The sequence below is a fragment of the Fragaria vesca genome, linkage group LG5 (genome assembly GCF_000184155.1).
Source record: "Fragaria vesca subsp. vesca linkage group LG5, FraVesHawaii_1.0, whole genome shotgun sequence".
Taxonomy (NCBI): Eukaryota; Viridiplantae; Streptophyta; class Magnoliopsida; order Rosales; family Rosaceae; genus Fragaria; species Fragaria vesca.
Genome location: NC_020495.1, coordinates 297,118 through 314,628, shown reverse-complemented (window position 1 = coordinate 314,628; position 17,511 = coordinate 297,118). Strand labels below are relative to the sequence as shown.

Sequence of the window (17,511 nt, the reverse complement as noted above, 5' to 3'; positions counted from 1 at the left end):
CAACTTGCGATGTTACATGTCAGGTAAACTGCCTTTAAAGCATTTTCAAGAAATTAACCGCTCAAACACTTCCAGCCTTCATTCGAATCTCAAAACACACTAACTTCTAACTTGAAAATTCTTAATTAATATTAGAAACTAATATCAAATTTCCGGAGTATTACATAGCTTGATCAAGGCCGGGGATATCTTTGTACGTGATTTAATTCACTATATATTGTAGTAACTATATATATACAACAAAGGGCTAACATCATGTAAATCGTGTAGAAATTAGAAACACACTAGTGACACCACACTTATTCAAGCCAAGCACTTGTATGTTTTGCTGCCATACCGATTGTGAAGGATTGCTTGCTTGGACCCAATGAGTAAAATATCGACGATCATGGAAATTTCGATAGTTCGAAAAAATGAAACCTCGATGGATATATCGAGATAATATCGAATATCGATGAAAATTTTATCTAAAAGTTATATATTCGACTAAAAATATACTAGATATAAAATATCGAAAAAATATAAAAATTAATATTAGTAATTATAAAAAACAGAAATTTCAAAAAAATATCAAAAATATTTTAGATATTTTACTCCTTGCATGGACCTAGGACTTCAACCCAATAGAAAATGTCCCAGCACTATGGTGATCGAGTGAGTTATTGACGGAATGAATATGATTGTTGAATGACAAAAAGAAGATAAAGTAAATTAGCTTGAGACTCCAACAGAAAAGAAAAGCCATTCAATAATTGTAGCTGCAGGTATCTTACTGATAAAGCTCTGAATCCAATAACCTTGGCGTTGGGATGGCAACCATAGGTACTTTCTTCTTCATCACAAGCCCAAACTTCTCTGAAACGTCCAATTCCGTCTCTCCCGGTGGTAGTTTCCAGTCAAAAGAATGCAACAGTGATGCAAGTAAATACATGACAAGCCTCTCTGCCGTTGCTATCCCCGGACATATTCTTCTTCCACTCCCAAATGGAAAATAGTTGAAGTCACTTCCAGTGTAGTCATATTTACAATTCAAAAACCTCTCTGGATTAAACTCTAATGGGTTTTTCCAGATAGAAGGGTCTCTATGAATATCCCACACATTAACAAAAATCCTAGCCCCCTTTGGAATGGTATAACCTCCCACAGTGCATGTCTCACTTGGACAATGTGGGATTAATAAAGGCAGGGCTGGGTGCAAGCGCAGTGTTTCTTTCATCACAGCATCCAAGTATGGCAGTTGGTGAATATGAGACTCTTGTACAATAGTGTCTTTCCCAACTACAACTTCTAACTCTTTCTGGGCTTTCTGTAACACCTCTGGTTTGTTCATCATTTGAGCCATTGCAAACTCAACTGTGGTGGATGATGTGTCAGTACTCCCCACAACCATATCCTGTCCAAAGAAATCATCTAAATGTCAAACAAATTTACTCTGACACGTACAAAAATATGTCAAAGAATACTAGTGTGGAATTGAGAAACGTACCAAGAGCATCGCTTTGAGATGTGTCATGGTGAGAGGAGTTTTGCCATCTCCTCCTTCATCTATAGATCGCAATAGAAACGTCAAGAAATCGTTTCTCTCTTTGGGGCTTTGTTTCTGCATCCTCAACCGTTGCTCGATAACTTTCTCAAAGATCCGATCGAACCTAAGCTCAATAGCCTTCATCTGCTTGGCTGCGCCTTGCAGATCGAACCGGGCCAAACCCGGATAAAGCTCTGAAATATTAGGTTTCCCAGCAAGCTCGGCGATGTCCCGCATTAATTCCCTAAACTCCGGCAAAACCCCGGCCCCCTCCTCCTCCATGGTGCCGCCCCATAACATGTTGGTCGTGAGATTGAGAATGGCCACGAAAAGCTGCTCCCCAACGTCGACGGGGGACCCGACCCGGCTGTAGAAGTAGCTTACAGCTTTCCGGACCTGCTTGTGGCGCAGTTCTTGAACCGAGTCCAAGGCGGTGTTGCTAAGCATCTTGAGCGCGCACACCTTCCTCATCATTCGCCACTCCGGCCCGTACGGAGCGTAAACTATATCTGCACCGCCGTAGAGCGCCACGTCACCAGCTGCGACATTGACGCCGCGGTTGGCGAAGGTGGCGTCTTGGTCCTTGAGGACCTCCCGAGCCAAGGAAGGGGAGGCTATTACGACGCAAAGGCGGGTGCCCAGTCTGAGCTTATAGATTGGGCCGTAGGTTTTGGCTAGGGCGGCACAGTAGGAGTGGAACTGTGGGTCGAGGGAGAGAAGGTTACCAAGCAGTGGGAGACCGCGGGGGCCTGGTGGCAGCGGCGGCGAGTTTTTACTGCGCTTCATGCAACTCCATGCGTAAAGAATTGCTGCCAAAATTGAGGAGAGAGTGAAAAACACCACCCAGTCAGGGTTCTTGGTTTCCGACCACAGAGAGGATAAGGAAATGGATTCCATGAATTGAGGACAAGGAAGTGTCATTTTGTTTCGACCTGCAATACTGCTCTTGGTATAATAATAGTGTGGGAACTATTATTATGAAAGAAAAGAGAATAGTTTTAGTTTTTGTACACAATGCTAAAGACAGAACTCACAGAAGGCATCCTCTGGCTAATTTCCCAAGCATCTTTTCATGCATATAAATATATAATAGCAGATGGGTCACTCCGTCAATGCCGCCTGCATGGCTGCTTGCTGGTCCTTTTGAAGATATTATTATCAATTTATATCCCTAATTTAATATCTCAATAATTGTGATCAGAAGTCAGAACACCCAGAATTCGATTCCTCTGTTCTGTGTTCTTCAAGGCCCAAGTTGCAGCTGAAGTAAGGCCTCGACTTGTAGCACACTTGCATTGTAAGCTGACAATAAACCATTTACACAATTAACATTTACCAAGAGGAGATGCAGAAAGTCCTTCCTTTCACAAGTGGCAGCAGCATGATATTTGAAGTTCAATTGTCACTGTGGAAGAAAATTTTACTGCTAAAGTTCTCTTTGTTATCTTGGCAATGTTATTCTAGACTATGTTCCTAGATGATTGTTAGAGCAACAAAACTCATCGGATATTGGCAAAAATATACTGCATGCAAGAACAATTCGATCTTGACCTTGAATTAGACATAGCAAACTCCGAGCAAAGGAGGAAGCGGTTTACATTAGGAGACACCAGAATTCTTATATGTGATCTTATTCACAACCTTATTAACAAAGATCTCAACTCCCAAACGAAGAGTACAATGAAACATGTATTATGATTAATTTAACGATGTCCTCAAGGATAAGCAAGAGTATTTCATCAATCCTTTGTGTGCATAACAGAAGTTCATATCACAGAGCATTAGTTCATGACATGTATAATGTAAAGTTTTACAGTACACCTTGTACGCTACTCATAAAGCGCTGGATCTGATAATCTTGGAGTCGGGATGGCAACCAAAGGTATCTTCTTCTTCAAAACAATACCAAACTTCTCCGAAAGATCCAGCTTCTCTCCTTGAGGCAGTTTCCAATCAAAAGAATGCAACAGTGTAGCAAGCGAATACATCACCATCCTCTCAGCCATTGCAATCCCTGCACATATTCTTCTTCCAGACCCAAAAGGAAAATACCTGAAGTCACTCCCACTGTAATCCCATTTACTATCCAAGAATCTAGTCGGATCAAACTCCAAAGGGTTTTCCCAACTAGAAGGGTCTCTATGTATAGCCCAAACATTAACAAAAATTCTAGACCCCTTTGGAATGGTATAGCCTCCCACAGTGCATGTCTCACTTGGGCAATGTGGGACTAATAGAGGTAGGACTGGGTGCAAGCGCAGTGTTTCTTTCATCACAGCATACAAGTATGGCAGTTTGTGAATGTGAGACTCTTCAACAATGCTGCTTTTGCCAACTACAGCCTCTAATTCTTGCTGGACTTTTTGTAACACTTCTGGTTTGTTCAGAACTTCCGACATTGCAAATTCTATTGTGTTGGAGGATGTGTCTGTTCCACCCACAACCATATCCTGTATACAACAAGATTGAAACAACAATGTTAAAACGTTGATTGATTCATATGAAATCAGAAGGTAAAAGAAAAAGATGCTTGAAGCCACTGAAGCTAAGGGCCAGCTAGCCTGGTTAGGTTGAGTTGTTAGGTATCAGTCATAGCTTACAAGCATGATGAGCATTAACAATTAGTTTTTCTTTGGTTCACAGAGACCACATGCATTCCAGATTTTCAGGGAGGATCCCTTTCTCAGTTGATAGAATATGTTCTTCTCACAAAAAAAAAAAAAAATTGATAGAATATGTTAGAGCAACCCAGATTCCCAGAAACATGAACAACTCCACATATGTACTGTAATCAAAATCTCCCAAAAATAGAAGAACAAATAAGGTTCATACCATAAGCAAGGCTTTGACGTGAGTCATTGTAAGCGGCGTCTTCGAATCTCCCTCGTCTTTTAACCGCAGTAAAAACGTTAAAAAATCTTTACTCTCCTCCTTGGCGCCTTCCTTCTCCATCCCCAGCCGTTGATCTATCACTCTCTCGAATATCGCGTCAAACCTCTTCCCTAAGCCCTCCATCTGCTTCGCCACGCCTTGCAAGTCAAACCGGGCCAAACTCGGATAAAAGTCCGACACGTTCGGCTTCCCCAACAGCGCCGTCATCTCCGTCACCACTTGCCGGAACTCCGCCCCGAGCCTGGCGGCCTCCCCCTGCACCGTCCCGCCCCACAGCATGTTCGTGATCACGTTCAGCACGTTCAGGAACATCTGCTCCCCCACGTCCACCGGCGACCCGACCCGACTGTAGATGAACCCGACCGTCGCCCGGACCTGCCTCCGCCGCCGCTCGTGGACCGAGTCGAGCGTGGTGTTGCTGAGCATCTTGAGCACGCAGACCTTCCGCAGCATCCGCCACTCCGGGCCGTACGGGGTCCACACGATGTCGGAGCCGCCGTAGGTGATGGCACGTCCGACGGCGGGGACGTCGCGGTTGGCGAAGGTGACGTCATGATCCTTGAGAATCTCGCGGGCGAGGGAGGGGGAGGTGATGACGATGCCGAGTTTGGTGCCGAGGCGGAGCTTGTAGATTGGGCCGTAAGTTTGGGCCAGACCCGCGAAGTAGGAGTGGAGCTCCGGGTCCAGAGAGAGAAGGTTGCCGACTAATGGGAGGCCGCGTGGACCGGGCGGGAGGCGGGAGTTGGAGTCCGGTCTGTTGTAGTAGAGCCACGCGTACCAGAGGACAACGAGGGAGAGCGTGACGATCACGCTCCTGCTTCCGGAATCGGATTCCGACCAGAATGAGGATAAGGAAGCGATATAGGAACTGAGTTCCATGGCTGGAAACTTTGAAAGTGCAGGAAGATTCGGGTAGGGAGGAGACTGTTCACAGTGATAAGAATGTGAGAGAGAGAGAGGAGGGCCTCGCAAGAATATAATTTATATAATATGGGACGGGTTAGGTTTGATTCCTTTATGTGGCTATGGGATCAAATATGGTTGTGTTGAGTTTGGCGCCTAGCTTCTCATGTGTTCTGGTTCTGGGCGGCAGAAGATGATAGTGAAATCGGATACTGTTGTTTGTTATGGGATGAAATTTATACCAGTCTCTAGGGTGCAACTCCGGCGGCCACTGCCGAGTGCCGACAAACATTTTAGAAATGTGGACTATCTCTCGAATAATAAGAGAGAGACATTGAACTAAACCTCCGGTTACAAATACGTGCAGCCCATGTGTTAGGTTTTGCCTGTAAAGACAAACTTGTATGTCATACAAATCTGTAGTGAAGTTCTGTTTTCAAGTTACTGTAATAAAGTCAATGAAAAATAAAATCATTAATTAACGATAACAAAAAGGTCAGAGGTTTATGTTAAGCTGTATTCTAATCTATATGATCTCACTAACATGATTCTACATGTCATGCTCACTTCACTCCTAGGCTCCTAGCATCAGTGCATCACCATTGAGTTTGACATAAACCTTAAACTAGGAGTATTATAAGATACTAAATACTTACAGAATATATAGATTAGCCAAATTTACACATCAAATCAACAACTAATTACAACTCTATACAAAATTACAATTAACTCTCGTCTTTTACAATTCAGAGACTACGTCTAAATTTAAGGGTAAGCTGTCCAATAATGAATCATCCAAAATCGGGGCAGGAGATTCCAACTCTGTTGGCCATTCAGAGCTGACATCTATTTCATCAAACACAATAGGTTTACATTTCGCATCTCTATTTTGAGAAATGGACTGCAACCAAAGATTGCAATGAACAAATACCAAGTCATCGAAATTTTCCGGTTCTGTCCTGCTGTGCTTCTTTGCATGTATGCTCTCAAAGGTGCTCCAGTTCCAACAGCACCAATGGGAACTACAAGGCTGGCTTAATATCCTTAGTGCATATCTCTGTAGCGTGGGGATCTCGTAACCATATCCCGCCCACCAGTCACCTACAAGTGAAATGAAATCATTTCATCTTAGACCAAAACACAATGTCTTATATTGCGCATACATACCAACATAACAAAGTGGAGATGCTGTCTTATGGTAAATGATTTTGAAAGAAAGACCATCAATCACTATCCCGGCGCAAGCACATTATGATACTTAAGAGACCAGAACTGTTTCATTTTCTAACTTCTATATCTTGTTAGCACTTGAATTTTCTCATGGCCAAACGTGCAAGTGCATGTTAAGTGATCACACTGCATCATGTTGATAATTTTGTTAAACTGACGAATGCAACTGTAATTATGTATTTCTTTTCCCTTTGAAGCTACAACTTTACGTACCTGGGGCATTCAGTGTCCTTCCCATGATTGCAAAATCAGAGCCAAGAGCGCCTTGTGCAGTAACATACACAGGGTGCTCTTTAGTTATTTCCATTTTATCTTCATGAGTGGAAGCCATCCTTAACATTGTTTCTTGAAACCCATTTCTCATCCTTGAGTCAATCTTGAAATTTGGATTATAGAAAATAGAAGGATTAAGAGACGCTGCTGCTGCATGCAAGGACGAATGTAGCTGCATACTCCATCTCCGATCAATTATATCCCAGATTGGCATATATTTCTCTTCAATACCCTTGTAATATGTCTTTATTGCAATCTTTGCACTCTCTATTCCTTCATAAATGTAGCCCATAGCTGGCATGTCCCCATCGACAATTCTAAGAATTTTAACCAGTGGTTCAGCAATGGTCACAGCTTCTTGTGCATGCTGCCAAAACCTCTCTACATACAACAAGGACTTAACAGCTTGGGCTTCAGGGCGCCTACTTGATGCTGAAGATACCCATTCTGGATGAGAAAACATGTGCTTTATATTGTCCTCCTGAATCACGATCGACCTCAAGTTGAGGAAATTTGTCACAAATCTATTAATTTTTGGCCTGACCAACTCCCTTCCACCAGCGAATTTTCTCATCATACTCAAAGTCCATCCATGACTGCCTATGAAGTTTGTGATGGTCCTTGCCTCTTCCAATACAATGCACACCCATTCTTGTTTACCAATATCCTCCAAAATTTTGTTAATGCAATAAGAAGCACAAGGAGACCAAAACAAAGAACTGTACTTGCCCATAAGAAGCCTTCCTGCATAAATATAACTGGAAGAAGTATCTGTTATAATTTGGACAACATCTTCCACACCAACTTCCAAGACCACAGACTCGAGCAGCTCAAACAAGTACGTAGTATCATCTTCATGACCTGATACGTCAACAGACTTCAGAAACAGGGTCCCCTTGGGGTATGTAACTGAGAATATGACAAGTGACTTGTTCCTACCATCAGACCAGCTCTCACATAAGATAGTGCAGCCTGTTTCTTTCCATTCATCTCTATATTTCTTGTAGCGATCATGTATATCACTGTTCACTTTTTCCAGCAGAGTAGATCTCAGTACTTCATAGCTTGGGGCTTTGTAATTTCCTCCACACTCTGCTACAGCATCCACCATTTCCCGATAATATATGGACCTAGCAGCACTAAATGGAATAGAATTGTGGAAGAAAAACACAGCAACTGTTTTATCAGCGAGATCCTGCTTTTGCTTTTGAACATCATCCACTGGTTCCTGTGAGGTTGGTGAAGGACATAGGAATAACAAAGATGGGCAGGTGCTTCCATTCTGTCCATTAGAGACATGGGTAGGATGGAAGTCACCACTAGCAGAAGAGCTAATTTGTTGACCATTGGCTAGAGCTGCTTTATCGACTTTTGGTTTCTTGGGAGTTTTCTGTTTCTTGGGAGTTTCCAGTATACTTAAAATGTGATCTCGCACATCAGTTGGGACTTCTGTGCAGGGAACTATATCTTTGTTTTTTATTTGAGCTAAATGAAACTTCATCCTGTATACGCCTCCACTAAACTCCCGTTGACAATAATTACACCTAACCTTCTGCTTCGTTGCATCAACAAGGACACAGTGCTCCCAACATGCATCTCTTCCTCGAACCATAATCTTTGACAAGTTAACAATCAATAATTATTATTTCCCATTGAAATCAAACAAATGGTAAAAGAAAATGTTTTAACTGTCAAAAAGCACTAGTTGAATGTAAAACTACAAGACAATAATTGGTCTAAGAGCATAGTTCTAATGTAACCAGAGTCTTAGTTTCTGGTTTATAAACCTCCAATCCCCATGCTACACATCTTTTATGTTTGCAAGGTGCAGTGTGGGAAATGCACTTATCTGCCTCTCCATGTTCCACATAAGGCTCAACAAAGGGATTAGCTTAACAAAACAATCAGCCTTCAAACTGTGTTTTACTTGTAAAAAGCAAGCACCAAAACATGCTTAATCACTCAGACTATGCATTTCTACCAAAGATCTCACTAAGTTTACATTTCATACCTCCGTCCTACTATCACAATTCTTACTAAACCTTCTTAATTACTATATCTTCATAGAACAACACACTAATTTTCAAACACACATAGTAAATAGATCTCTGCAACTAGATTAGCAACTGAGAGATAAATTTGGAAATTCCCCACGGAAAAATTACTCCCCATCTTTAAGTTGAACTCAGTCAAATAACACAAAACCATGCCAGCCATTGCCTGCATGATCTAATAAACCATTCTTATATCAGATTGCCTCATTACTTGACATCTCTCCCAAAATCTGAACTCTGAACTATCACAGGCAACATAAAACCTCTAGTTTCCAACTTCAAATCCTACGAACTTAGAAGGGCGTCAGAGCCTAAATAACCAGCATCAAGCATTTGTAGTAATGAAAAACTGCATCACTGAGTGAAAATTACAGAGCTTAATGAACTACTACTTAGTTGGGTTACTGAGTTGTAATGTTACTGCTTAATGAGCTCCAGGAGTTTGAGCTTAGAAACAGACAGAGAGAGAGGAACAGAAACGGTACCTGGCGTCTTTCGGGAGCTCCGAGAAATTTGAAAGGCCGCGTCGGAATCTGCAAAGTAGTGGATCGGCGATTTTGGAGCAAAGTGGCGAGGAAATGGAAAACCACGGTGCTCCTCGGGCGGATTGTACCGAGGAAAAGAGTCCAAATTCATCCTCTCCATCCTTTGCACGTGATTTGCTCGTGACTTACTTTCTTAACACAAATGTCTCGTTTGATTCGTTCCGTGGAAAAGAAAGAGAATGCTTAAAGAAATAAAAAATGTGAGGAAAAGTTGTTCCTTTCAAAAACCACTTTCTCATTTTATTTTATTATATTTATTACTCATAATGTATTATTTTATTATTTTAATTAATAATTTTTTGGATAATTTTTTTTATGTTACCAAACATCGGAATAGAAAATCATTGAGAAATTTCATTTCTTTTCTCTTTCCCTTCTCGTAGGAAAGACAAATAAACTATTTTTCTTTCCGCGAACCAAACGAGACCAAAATGTAAACCTATGAACTCAAACTCATTTTTACGTTTGGAGAGATAAATGAGCATTTTGCTTTTCTCATATTCAGGGAAGAATTTGAACTTTGAATCTGTGTCAACAATGTCTAAAGTCTAAACAAGAACTAGTTGGTTCAATTTCTCATTTCCATCATCACTTCAAATATTCACCCTTCGTAATGATGACCAAGAGAGTGGAAGGAAGAACAACAAGCTTAAGTGGGCAGCATCTGAATGCGTTTTGAAAAGAAATCACCGAGTCAATCTGAATAATGGGTTTCACAATAGGACTGCATCTGTGGTTTCCTCTCATCGCAAAAGCGATGTTAGGATACAAAATATCAGCAATAACTAGTCCGGCCGATTGCATCAGACAGCGAGTAATAACGGGATAACTTCCGACTTTAGATAGTGAACAATTTTACTTGCACTCAGTGAATTTTAAAGACAGTTTAGCCATATAAAGTTCAATACTTTAACAGTGCAATTTCATCGACAGTATGAGAACATTGCAAGCAATCCAAAAATGGGGATACCAATTAATTGGTTTATTTTCTGCTACAAAAATCTTGGAGATCAGCTTGCACTCGCGTATATGACCAGAAAAATCCTTCTAAAGCATTTACTTGTTTCCCGAACTGACTTGCTGCCTAACTCTGCGAGTGCAATTTGCATAACTGTTAACAAAACCAGCACACTTGAGAGGATCCTCCTTCCCATGCTCCTTGTAGCAATTCACGCAAGCATCTTTCTGAGCTAGGCAGGGAACAGGCTTCTGGTATGGGAGCTTGAACTCCTTGTCACGAAGCTCCTTTGCTCTTTGTGTCACCTCCTGTGCCATGTTCTCCTCCAGCTTCTTCAAATGCTCCACAACTTTCAAACTCTCTTCATGAACAGATCTGATTGCATCCAAGTCTGCACTGGTAGGCTGTGAAGGAGGGGGTACGGGCATGTATACAGAAGGCTGGATAGGCCATCCTCTAGCACCTGAATCTTTGAGTGGTTCAGAATCATCAGAAACCTTCTTCTGGTTTATCTTCGGTTGGGGCTGCTGAGGCTCTCGGGTTACCTTAGGTTTAGTTCTTCTGGTTTTCTTCTTTGATTTCTCAGGGTCATCCACAAGCCTATTCACCAAATTGGTGCTAAGCTGAATACTAAAATCACCCATGGTAGAACTCCTGATAAGATACCTGGAAAGTTCATGGAGCACGCTTAGAGCATAAAAAATAATAACTAAAAGTAACGTTGGTTCAAAGTTTGGATACTAACGATCACCTTTTAGGAAAACAAGAAATAAATCAAAAAAATGCAAGCCTATCTTAAGAGAACTATTGTAAAGCAAAATATTCACGTTGCTACAAACTGCACATTCGAGAGTTGATTTGTGCATGAAATCGAAAAGGAAACCAACAATCAAAATTACACACAACAAGCAGTTACACTTCAGCCTGTCAAAAAGCAAGAATTTTTGTTGACTGAGGGGAATCAAGGAACCATAATAGAATGGGACATTCATTCTTAGACTATACAAATCTGAAAAAGTAACTCTAATATAGCAAACTGGTTATTGTATTTTACATGTTTGGGTTGGGTCAGGCAACTCACTGATTTCATTATTTCAAAACTTATATAGTTAACGAGAAAGAAAATACAATCTTTTATCGCACTATATGTCTCTTCACTTCATGCGTGCTAAAGGAAGTGGCAGCCGGAGAAATCAGCACCCCCATCTCTTGGACAAATACCAATAGCCAAGTGTGCGCACAAAAATAATTAAGGAACCTCATCGAATGATTTTTACATTTGTACTTGCATGGACATATCTATCACTGTAATACAATGAAGCACTTAACCTTCACAAACTATGCAGGATCAAATCTAAAATTCACCATCTTTCCAACCTTTAACAAGCCTAAGTTGAAAGGTTATCTATACTACTTGTTACACAGATCACATTGCTCGCTAAAGATTGAGAAACTCTGAGTTTAAAAGATCTGATAAGAGCTATTGAAGATATCAATGTCAAGTCCAAGTAAGATTAAACTCAGAGAGTGTTGTGAATAAGCATAGATTTCCACCACAAATTTTCCATGAGAAATGTGTACTTAATCACCACCTCAGGGAATAGTTGCAGGGAGAAAGAAACGAGTGTAAGAGTCCCAAACATTAGAAACAAAGGCATATGATAACTCAGACCCAAAAAGAAAGAAGAAGAAAAGACATACAATAACAGTGTACTTAAATATAAATGCAAGAAAAAAAAACAAACATCTGAGTGGACAATTTCATTTTTCCTCTAGAAATTCCAAAGAGTCAGGCATGTCCAAAGGATGCAAGAGCATCAAGAATAACAAACTAGTTGAGAACTTGAGATACAAGTAAGGCAAATTAACTTTCTACCGCACTTTTGAGGACTAGTAATTAATCCTATTTCGCATGTCTGTTTTCTCATGTAAATTTGCACCAATAACTAGACTCCTCAAGAAGAAAACCGTGAACCAAAAATGAACCTTTCCTAGTCTGATCACTGTTACATAAGTAAACTCTTAATAACCAGTAAGCCGGCCTCTGAATTTCCTCAAGAAGGGTAACTAATGTTCTACATTGTCAAGTCACAAACTGACCCTATCGAAATCATGACCAGAGTAGCATCTAAGGCATCAAGACAGTCCTCATGAATGCTTAAACCTAGTTTCTTCGGCAGCCGAAATCAACTAACCACAGTTTTGGTTGACACCAAAACATTATACCAATACTGTACCAAACAATTCCCATTTTATACACAGAAACAAACCAATTCATACTAAAATTCACAGAGAAAATAGAACAATTTGAGCTCCGAGTCGCACAGCATCTAAATCATACTAAAAGCTACACCAACCGACTCGTTCGAGCCCACTGATCAAACGAGTTGCGGTAAACTATACATAAATACATCTAATCCATAAACCCTAACAGAACAATCCGAGAGTGAAATTAAGACGAAACCCTAAATTACAATGAGAGGTTGATCAGTAAGAAAAATCGCGAAGGAGATTGCTAACCTGGAAGAAAGGAACAGAAGGAAGGACGGTTGGGCCGGAGTTGGTTCAGCTCGGTATGGGCATCGCCGAGAGAGAGAAGAGAGAGTGTGTAGGTGGAGTTGTAAATAGAGGTAAAATGATGGGGACCAACTACAAATACCTTTTACTTTTGCCCGCTCAAAAGTAAAAAGGTATTTACATTAAGAACCCAAGCCCGTTATCTATAGATTCCGCCTAAGCCCAAACCGCGTAGCGAGCCACGGGATCCGCCAAGCCCGCTTAGGCCCATTTTAGATTTTTTTTTCTGTTGAGGGTGGGACCCTCCAGCCCGTACAAGCCCACTTAGGCCCAGTTAACCTATGTATTTTTTGTTTTTTTGCTGCTAAAGCAAACACGGAAGATGGCTTCAACGACGGTGATCGAGGAGCGGAGACAGTCATAAACGAGGAGGAGATGAGCGGAGCGACGAAGGGCTTGAAATCTGAGCCAAAAGGGGGTCTGTTGAGTGGACGACGGTGGAGGAAGCGAGACGGTGGGTCAGCTGGGATAGCAATCGTCGTAGCCAGCTAGACAGGATAGTTCTATTAATTTGCGTTTCGATTTAAGAACCCAGTTCGATCATGATGTGGTTCCCATTAATTGTTAGACTAATAGTTCTACTACTTCTACATCTATATATCTATAGCTAGCATCATATATTACTGGAAATCAGAATCCGTCTGCCATGAAACTATCAACAATTCCTGAGATCATCTACTTACGTACTGCTTTTATTTACTTAATTTATATAAGAGAGCGTTGAGCTTATTCTATCATACATGCACTTTGTTGTGACGAATTTTCAATGAAAGCCGAAACCTACAGATCGGCACTCTCACGTTTCGTTAAACTCATTTGCTTTTGATTCTGGATGGTGTAATATTACATCAAATTAAAAGAGTTGGGTATCTTACAGCTGCCACCATATGAGAAATGGGAAGAATTTTCAAAGCGACTTGAAATCTTGAGGATCAAGTTCATTGACAACCAGCGGGTCCGCTAGCTTCAATTCAAAAACCACAATAAGATTCATATAATGATATAACCTAGCTTCCACTTTCCACTAATCATAGCGTGTTTGAGGCCAAGACCGTAACACCCAAGACCATGAGAGCACTTGATAAGGATTGATGACATTCTTAGGTGTAGGGTCTCTCTCACCTTTCTTTTTCTTAGATACACGTACGTACACACATTTAAATCAAAATGTAGATGTTTAAATAGCTTGGTTTAATTTATGTGTATATTTTTAGCTATATATAGTACTTTCACTGGCTTGGTTCTTAAGAAAATTGCTCATATTGACATGATGATTATGCAAGTGATGGTAAGACTATTCTTGTTAATCACCAACTTGCTGAACTAATTAAGTTAAGGCTAGGATTAATTAACAGACACATGTCATTCATTCGTGTTTCATTGATGTTACAAGGTACGTATAAATGAAATTATAGCGTCAGTGCTTGCTGACAAGGCCTAGGTTGAATTTAAGGGCCAATCGTTAATTAAGCAGGTTGATTGCATGATTATGATGTTATTATAATAAAGATGCATGTATGTATTCAGTCTAGATTATTCGTCTCCAGTAGCAATTAAGCATCGTTCTCTCGTGATTGTGTATTACAACTTTGAGAACTTATTTTACAATTTAAGAATACATTGATAAAATTAATACATTAACACACTCTGACCTTACCCTATTAATTTGGTAATTCACTGCCGACGTTCGTCCGAGTAATGATATTAATTTGTTCGTATATTATGTCGACTCGTGGATCACCTAGGCTAGCCTTTCACATACATGCATTACAAATTTACAATAATAAACATGCTTATAACGGGGAAATCGGTCAATATAATGGCTAGGGCTAACTGAAACCAATAAACTAGGGTTACTTGCTAAAGGGTCATTTGCCTGGTAAACAAATACTTAATTGGATAACTCATTGTGTTTAGTGTCTTCATGACCTAGCGATCGAGCTAGGTTGCTACCTGAGTATAATTAATGATGAGAGGGTGACAAGTTTTGAAAGGAGAATCCACTAAATAGTGTGCATGCGCACCAACGTATTGTCATCTGGATCTGAACATTCATACTGTCAAGAATCTATAGCGAGCTAATCGAGTAAAAGATACAGCACTATGAAGATTTCAGACTACGGCCGACAGATATATCCCAAATACCCAACTAATTTGTAGTCATATTGGGAATTGGCAACTGGCGTGGTAAACATTAGATCCAGTTAAGAATAAGAAGACGAAGAATTAAGATAGAACACCCTGATCGATCAATCCTCTAGCTTGCCAGGGTTTCAGCAAATTACAGTTAATGTTAACTTATATATCTTACGTATGAACAAAAACCCAGCAGCAGTACATGCTCGATCTCTGTCCTAACGTTTAAGTATGCATGATCGATCAGATCGATAATAACATCGTCGGTCTTTAATTATGGAGAACGAAATATACTTTACAGTTTATTTCTCTTTTCTTAGCAGTTTGGTATTACTTGCTGTTTCTTTGGTTGGTGATCAGAAACCACAACATTCCAAGTCTATTCTACGTACAAAGTAATTTACATAAATTAAAGTTCAACACCATGAAATGAACTTAATAAAAGTGAGGCAGCAGACATGGTACTTTTGTATCATGTACACATTTGAAGCTTTGACGCTTCCTCAGTTTCTTCTTTTCTGGGTCACTACTCGCTACTAATCTTTCTTCACTATATGTAGCAGTACTCCTGTTGGCTTGGATCTGCACTCCCTAATGATGAGTGCTTAAAAATTGCATAGTGTAAACTGGGAGTGCAAATACCAGCAGCCTTAAATTTTCTCAATCCCTAATGTGTCGAGAGCATTTAGTTCGGTATCGATGAAACAATCCATACCAAAATCATGAACGCCAAAGTCTTGACAGTCCAAAAGCCATGAGCAATTCTCCTCCCAATTAGATACCATTCCCATGCCATTCTCGATGTAATTTCCTCCATCTGCTACTTGATCATTGTTCCACAACGCATCGATTAGCGGAGTTTCATCCACCCAAAGACTGTTCATCAACGACTCGTCAATGTTGCAAATGCTATCAATTAAAGTTGATTGGTCATCTCCAGTGCTAGGATTTTCATTCGGGGATGAGATTGAAGATGAATTCTCAGCTGGTGATGAGTTTGAAGAAGAATTTTCGGCTGTTGATTGTGGCAAGTTGCTGTTAGCTGGATCAGTATGGGATGAAATAGTAGTTTCCTTGTTAGCCAAGTCATCTTGATCTTTATGCAGGAGTTCATGAGTTACAGGATCGATTCCCATCCTAAGCAACTTTTTCTTGATGTGGGTGTTCCAGTGATTCTTGATTTCATTATCAGTCCTCCCTGGCAATCTGGCTGCAATCTTGGACCACCTGTATACGCATACCAAAAACAGTAAACATGATCAGGGCTTGGAAAACCAATTTATAACTAATTCAATGCAGGATAAGATGCATGAAAAATTAGAAGTAGCTCTACCTTTTCAGCAACCAATTTAACTAAAATGTTACATAACCTATTCTTGCGCCATACAATCTGCGGAAACAACCAACACATATTGTATGTATGAAGAAGCTAGAAGTACTTAGTAAATATGATACACGTAACAAACCCTCGTTGGACTAAAATATATATGACAATTTCCGAACCCAAGGTATATTAATTTATATATAGGTCATTTCTCACGTCAACCTTAATCAACTAAATTGTCTTTGTTGAATGCACTATCATTTCAAAAAAGAGACTTTTACATACCGTCTTTAATCTTTTTCTAGTTCATGATTAACACAAGAAAAGTCGACTCTACGTACCTTGCAAATTAAACATGAGTTTAGATGATGGAAGGTGAAAGGAGGTACGTTGTTCACCACCAGAAAATTTCACATAGTTAATAAGAATCATTCAGAATTATGATTTATCATTTATATGGATGCTCTTCCAGCACGCTTGTTGTATTGCTGGATATATATGAATGCAGAGAAGAACGAACAAATTAACATATAGAGGGTGGTGACCTATTTCCAAGACGAGCATGGAGATCAATGACCAACTGTTCTTCAGATTCTGTAAGGAGGCCTCTCTTCAAGTCGGGACGGAGATAGTTGGTCCAACGGAGCCTGCAACTCTTGCCACAGCGGCGAAGGCCGGCCAGCTTCGGGACAGCTCTCCAGCAACACTGGCCATTTGTGAGGATGAAGTTGATGAGCTTCTTATCCTCCTCGGCTGTCCATGGCCCTTTCTTAACCCCAAGTTTGTCGCAGCAAGGTTGCCTTCCCATTATTCACAGCAGTCTCAAGCTTGCTGGTAACGATCGAATAGAACACCACAAAATAAACTAATTATGCTCTCAATGATGATTAGCTCTCTAGTGGCTCACCAACACTACTAGTTGTCCTAAACACCCAAAAGCTCCACACCCACCTTTATATAAAGTCCTCAGTCCTCACCTTTCCCAGCTCCATGTCATGCCCCAAAAATCCATTATAACATAATAAGAGAGAGAGAGAGAGAGAGAGAGAGAGAGAGAGAGAGAGAGAGAGAGAGAGAGAGAGAGACGAGAGAGG

The 17,511-nt window shown here is 40.5% G+C and overlaps 5 protein-coding genes across 6 annotated transcripts; all 5 read right to left on the bottom strand.

The window, feature by feature from the left end:
* Positions 1-769: 769 nt before the first annotated feature.
* LOC101309453 (flavonoid 3'-monooxygenase-like) lies at positions 770-2,474 on the bottom strand. The gene is made up of 2 exons (XM_004300666.1): positions 1,487-2,474; positions 770-1,393 (listed from the first exon to the last, which is right to left on the bottom strand). Exons 1-2 carry the CDS (start codon positions 2,444-2,446, stop codon positions 770-772), a joined length of 1,584 nt encoding a protein of 527 aa, XP_004300714.1. The 5' UTR covers positions 2,447-2,474.
* Positions 2,475-3,197: 723 nt separating this feature from the next.
* On the bottom strand, positions 3,198-5,632 carry LOC101296377 (flavonoid 3'-monooxygenase-like). Its single transcript, XM_004298634.1, has 2 exons — positions 4,358-5,632; positions 3,198-3,975 (listed from the first exon to the last, which is right to left on the bottom strand). Exons 1-2 carry the CDS (start codon positions 5,294-5,296, stop codon positions 3,355-3,357), a joined length of 1,560 nt encoding a protein of 519 aa, XP_004298682.1. The 5' UTR covers positions 5,297-5,632; the 3' UTR covers positions 3,198-3,354.
* Positions 5,633-6,059: 427 nt separating this feature from the next.
* LOC101309161 lies at positions 6,060-8,435 on the bottom strand. Its single transcript, XM_004300665.1, has 2 exons — positions 6,764-8,435; positions 6,060-6,421 (listed from the first exon to the last, which is right to left on the bottom strand). Exons 1-2 carry the CDS (start codon positions 8,433-8,435, stop codon positions 6,060-6,062), a joined length of 2,034 nt encoding a protein of 677 aa, XP_004300713.1.
* Positions 8,436-10,361: 1,926 nt separating this feature from the next.
* On the bottom strand, positions 10,362-12,996 carry LOC101296097. The gene is made up of 2 exons (XM_004298633.1): positions 12,901-12,996; positions 10,362-11,046 (listed from the first exon to the last, which is right to left on the bottom strand). Exon 2 carries the CDS (start codon positions 11,022-11,024, stop codon positions 10,479-10,481), a length of 546 nt encoding a protein of 181 aa, XP_004298681.1. The 5' UTR covers positions 11,025-11,046; positions 12,901-12,996; the 3' UTR covers positions 10,362-10,478.
* Positions 12,997-15,231: 2,235 nt separating this feature from the next.
* Positions 15,232-17,392, bottom strand: LOC101295622 (protein ODORANT1-like). 2 transcript variants are annotated; one of them, XM_004298632.1, is made up of 3 exons: positions 17,369-17,392; positions 16,963-17,248; positions 15,232-16,320 (listed from the first exon to the last, which is right to left on the bottom strand). In XM_004298632.1, exons 2-3 carry the CDS (start codon positions 17,223-17,225, stop codon positions 15,744-15,746), a joined length of 840 nt encoding a protein of 279 aa, XP_004298680.1. In that variant the 5' UTR covers positions 17,226-17,248; positions 17,369-17,392; the 3' UTR covers positions 15,232-15,743. The 2 variants fall into 2 exon arrangements, with proteins under 2 accessions (XP_004298680.1, XP_004298679.1); XM_004298631.1 differs by lacking the exon at positions 17,369-17,392 and having other exon boundaries at positions 16,963-17,347.
* Positions 17,393-17,511: the final 119 nt, after the last annotated feature.

Coding starts and splice junctions, on each gene's coding strand:
- LOC101309453 (XM_004300666.1), bottom strand. CDS start 2,446: ATGACACTTCCTTGTCCTCAATTCATGGAATCCATTTCCTTATCCTCT. Junction 1,394..1,486: donor ATCTCAAAGCGATGCTCTTG/GTACGTTTCTCA, acceptor TTCTTTGGACAG/GATATGGTTGTGGGGAGTAC.
- LOC101296377 (XM_004298634.1), bottom strand. CDS start 5,296: ATGGAACTCAGTTCCTATATCGCTTCCTTATCCTCATTCTGGTCGGAA. Junction 3,976..4,357: donor ACGTCAAAGCCTTGCTTATG/GTATGAACCTTA, acceptor TGTTGTATACAG/GATATGGTTGTGGGTGGAAC.
- LOC101309161 (XM_004300665.1), bottom strand. CDS start 8,435: ATGGTTCGAGGAAGAGATGCATGTTGGGAGCACTGTGTCCTTGTTGAT. Junction 6,422..6,763: donor AAGGACACTGAATGCCCCAG/GTACGTAAAGTT, acceptor TTTCACTTGTAG/GTGACTGGTGGGCGGGATAT.
- LOC101296097 (XM_004298633.1), bottom strand. CDS start 11,024: ATGGGTGATTTTAGTATTCAGCTTAGCACCAATTTGGTGAATAGGCTT.
- LOC101295622 (XM_004298632.1), bottom strand. CDS start 17,225: ATGGGAAGGCAACCTTGCTGCGACAAACTTGGGGTTAAGAAAGGGCCA. Junction 16,321..16,962: donor CATGCTCGTCTTGGAAATAG/GTCACCACCCTC, acceptor ATGCGTATACAG/GTGGTCCAAGATTGCAGCCA.